The 4,379-nt window shown below is 43.4% G+C and overlaps 1 protein-coding gene across 3 annotated transcripts in view; it reads right to left on the reverse strand.

Annotated features, from left to right (window-relative positions):
• The window catches only part of KIF13A (kinesin family member 13A), a 199,813-nt gene that overhangs the window by 40,635 nt on the left and 154,799 nt on the right, over positions 1-4,379 (reverse strand). For all 3 annotated transcript variants that reach the window (XM_010848801.1, XM_010848800.1, XM_010848799.1), the window contains exon 16: positions 1,943-2,156. In XM_010848801.1, the coding sequence (XP_010847103.1) occupies positions 1,943-2,156 (214 nt within the window). The remainder of the gene's footprint in view (positions 1-1,942; positions 2,157-4,379) is intronic.

The raw sequence follows: 4,379 nt of genomic DNA on the forward strand, positions 1-4,379 counted from the left end.
AGGCTAAGAGTCGGACACGACTGAGCGACTTCACTTTCCCTTTTCACTTTCATGCATTGGAGAAGGAAATGGCAACCCACTCCAGTGTTCTTGCCTGGAGAATCCCAGGGATGGCGGAGCCTGGTGGGCTGCCGTCTATGGAGTCACAGAGTCGGACACAACTGAAGTGACACAGCAGCAGCAACATCCTGACTAGATCCAAACCCTATTCCGTGTTTTCCCAGAGCCACATCTTTTGCCTCAGTAGTCTTTGTCATGTAGCTCAGCTGGTAAAGAATCCGCCTGCAATTCGGGAGACCTCGGTTCGATTCCTGGGATGGGAAGATCCACTGGAGATGGGATAGGCTACCCACTCCAGTATTCTTGGGCTTCCCTGGTGGCTCAGCTGGTAAAGAATCTACCTGCAATGCAGGAGACCTGGATTTGATCCCTGGGTTGGGAAGATCCCCTGGAGAAGGGAACAGCTACCCACTTCAGTATTCTGGCCTGGAGAATTCCACGGTCTATTCCATGGGGTCACAAAGAGCCGGACACGACTGAGTGACTTTCACTTTCAGTCTTCGTCATAGTTTCAGTTTTTCACTTATTTGTATAATTATTTGACTAATAACATCCATCTCCCCTATGAAGCTGTAAGCGCCCCTAGGGCAGGGACCATGTCTTTTTTTTTTGCTTGTCACTACACCTAATTCCTGGCCAAGTACATGGCCCATCATAGAATATGCAAAAATTACCCACTGAATGAAAGAAAGAGTAGAGCTGACCCTTGAACAACATGGGTTTGAACTGCACAGGTCTGCTTAGATGTGGAATTTTTTCTTTATGATCCACGGTTGGTTGAATCTGTGGATGTGGAATGTAGATATCAAGGACCAACTGCAAAGTTACACTCGGATTTTCTGCGGCATGGAGTGTCGACACGCAATAAATGCTTAAGAAATGTCCAGTGCTATTATTATTACAACAGAGGAGTTATTAATGGACTGTCAACAAAGCCTGGCCTTTACATTTACTGAATGCATGACTGAGAGGGCATTTCGATTGATTGAAATAATATTTCCCATGACTTGGTGCTGTTGGGATCATAAAAAAGCACCATTCCTAGACTGTGGCAAGAACACAACAGAGCTTTGTAACAATTTACTATCTTTACTGTTGTTACCATTTCCTCCACTACTGCCTCAGTTCTGATACAAATATTTTAAAGTTGTAAATTTAAAAAATTCACAGATTTCTTAACATTAAAACTGCATTTAAATTGACTCCAAAGTAAGAGAAATAAAAGAACAAGAAACGCTTTTTATGCTTTGAGTGAGTGAAAGTCGCTCAGTCATGTCCAATTCTTTGGGACCCCATGGACTGTAGCCCGCCAGGCTCCTCTGTCCATGGATTTCTCAGGCAAGAATACTGGAGTGGGTTGCCATTTCCTTCTCCAGAGGATCTTCTGGACCCAGGGATCAAACCCGCGTCTTCTGCATTGCAGGCGGATTCTTTACCGTCAAAGACACCAGGGAAGCCTGCTTTTATGCTTTAGAACTATTCAATTGTCTTTACTTCGAAACGAAACAGTGATACTCTAACTTGGCACCATTTTCACTGAAGGGTAAGAGGGCAGGTGTAATCTTTAACAACTGACGTCACAGTAAACATACTTGAAAGTGAAAAAGTGAAGTCTCTCAGTCATGTCCGACTCTTTCGGACCCCATGGACTGTAGCCTGCCGGGCTCCTCCATCCATGGGATTTTCCAGGCAAGAAGACTGGAGTGGGGTGCCATTTCCTTCTCCAGGGGAACCTTCCTTGAAAGACAAGGCAACCGCTAACAATTCAGACATGGAAGTAAGATTTCCCTCTTTGCTAGGTTTGTCCCCCTTTGACGTGCCTTACAACGGCCTCCCCTGAGGCCCCGAGGCCTTGCCCCGGGCCCCTGGATCCCCTTCCTACCTCTCCTCGGCCCACTGGGTCACCTTCTGCTGCGCCGTCTGGCTGCTGTAGGCCAGGCGGTCGGGGCCGCTGATCTGGGGCTGCCTCTCCGGGGACAGCTGCTGGCGGAGCTGCTCCAGCTCCCGCTCGTACATGAGTCGCTGCTCCTCGAGGGCGCTTCGCTTTTCTTCCAGGTACTGTTTCTCCAAGACCTGCACCACGTTCTGAACTGGGTCTGACAAGCCAAGAGACAAGGCAAGGGGCCCTTCAGCGGTGGCTCGGACCGGCAGCGCCCCCCACCCCCAGCGAGGCTTCTAACGAGGACCGTCTCCTCCCCCAGATGGAGCCTTTCAGTGCTCTTGTCTGGGAGCGGCCAGCCGGGCCCGGTCAGGTGGAATTCTCTCCATTTCCTTTTTCTTAACATTTCAGATTAAACACGTTGTATGGAAACATTCCTCACATCTACTATTACGTTCTTCAATTTGATGAGCTCGCCCTGATGTGTAGAAAGGTGGCTCAACTACAAAAAGAAGAGGGTAGAGGAAAAAGGGATGGTATTCTATCCACCGAGAAGAAAGACTCAATGAAATCTAAGGTGATTTCAAAGACAGAGCCACACAAGATTTTGATTTTATGTCGTCACTTTTTAGGTGCATTTAGCATTGGTTTTAGTTGACAAAGGGTTTATAGTTCCCATTGACAAACCCATTGACAAAGGCTTTATAGTTCCGATTTGGCTAAAAATTTGTTTCTCCTGAATTTCTCTAATGTGGGAGGAAACTTACAGATTACAGCATCTGTTTGAAAATATGAATTGAGTATATGGTCTGCCAATTTCTCAGGTGTTAATAGCCAAGAAAGCAATTCACTTACAAAAACAAAAGTCTACTTCTGCTTTTTTGCTTTTGCAGATTGAGAGATGACCAACATACATGTGGGTGAACAAGTATTAGAAATACTAATAGATCTTGTTTAAAGGGGCCCTGACTATGACTAGCGGTGGTTATGGTGTAGGTAGGACTCAATCCTAAAGAGCTAATTGGCTGTCCCGGGACATTAGCTTGGTAACGGCCAATGACCTGGATGCAGTGCACAAAGTTTAAGGAAAGCACAGACCATGTGTACAAAAGAGAAAACTATGACACATGTAAGTGAGGAGGCCATAATGGGGAAACAGTATGTTAGACAATCTGGATGGTAAACAAAGAAATTTACCATAACGGTAAATATTTCCTTGAAGTACATAAGACCTAGGAGATTTACTTGTATTCTCAGACTAGCCTGCGATTTACACACTTGCCTATTACTCAGCGCAGTGTCCTATTTCTACAAATTGACTCTCATTTTAATTTCTGGACTAAGAGAAGGAAATTAAGAGGAATCTTCACATCACCTGATGATGGATACTGACTGACTAGACCAGAAGACCCTATCAATTTGTGAAATAAGCATTCATATTTTACTAGTTTTCTATATGAGAAGGGGGGGGTGGGGAAACAGTACTTTAGCTTAAAAAAGAATGAAAGAATACAAAACAGAGTAAAAGTAATTTTAAAAATCACTAGATATACACAGTATAGGTGAGCTGTTTTAATAAAAATGATGACCACAACAGCAATAATAATTCTACTATCTGTTGGCTTATGTCTCAGGGTAGAGGCACTATATGCTTTTCATGCATCATCTCACGAAAGCCTTGCAACAAAGCTAGGGGTGGGCAGCATTCCCATTTTAAAGAGGAGACAACTGGAGCTCAGAAAAGTTAAGTGGCCAACCCAAGATGGCACAGCTAATAAGCAAAGCAAAAGAGCCGGGTTTTGAACTCAGACCAGAGTTAATTATCTGGGGTAGGAAACAAACTTAGTAATAAATTATACTCTTACCTCCAATGTTTTCCTCAGAATTAGTACTCTGCTAAAGAACAGATGTTTAAAAAAGACTGTTCTTTGCTGATGTAAAATTCTAAAATTCATTTCTTTTTTCAAAGAAGAATACTTTTCTTCATAGAGTCCTGACATAAGAGTCCCTGAAATGCATCACCTGAAAGGCCAGTGGAAAATGGACTCCAAAAAAAAACCCTTCTTACACAAAGACAGACCATGGCTGGGCAAGACCTCTCCCACAGTGAAAACTGATAAACTCCAAAGGATGAGAACTTCTGATACAGCCTTAGAGCCTCTGGAAGAAAAATTGTAAATAATATAGTAATGTTTTTTGAGAAAGTTTTAAAAAATTTTACATTTAAGGGCTAGAGAAGTTCTCTCAGAATTTTATATATATATATTTCTCAAACAGTGATATATATATATATTTTCTATTTAGGCTCTAGGTGTCAAAAAGAAAGGACAGGGTCCTCACCATCCATTTACAGGGCCCTAAAATAACCTCAGATATGCAGATGACACCACCCTTATGGCAGAAAGTGAAGAGGAACTCAAAAGCCTCTTGATGAAAGTGA

The sequence above is a fragment of the Bison bison genome, unplaced genomic scaffold, assembly GCF_000754665.1.
Source record: "Bison bison bison isolate TAMUID 2011002044 unplaced genomic scaffold, Bison_UMD1.0 scf7180017864274, whole genome shotgun sequence".
In the NCBI taxonomy this organism is placed as follows: Eukaryota; Metazoa; Chordata; class Mammalia; order Artiodactyla; family Bovidae; genus Bison; species Bison bison.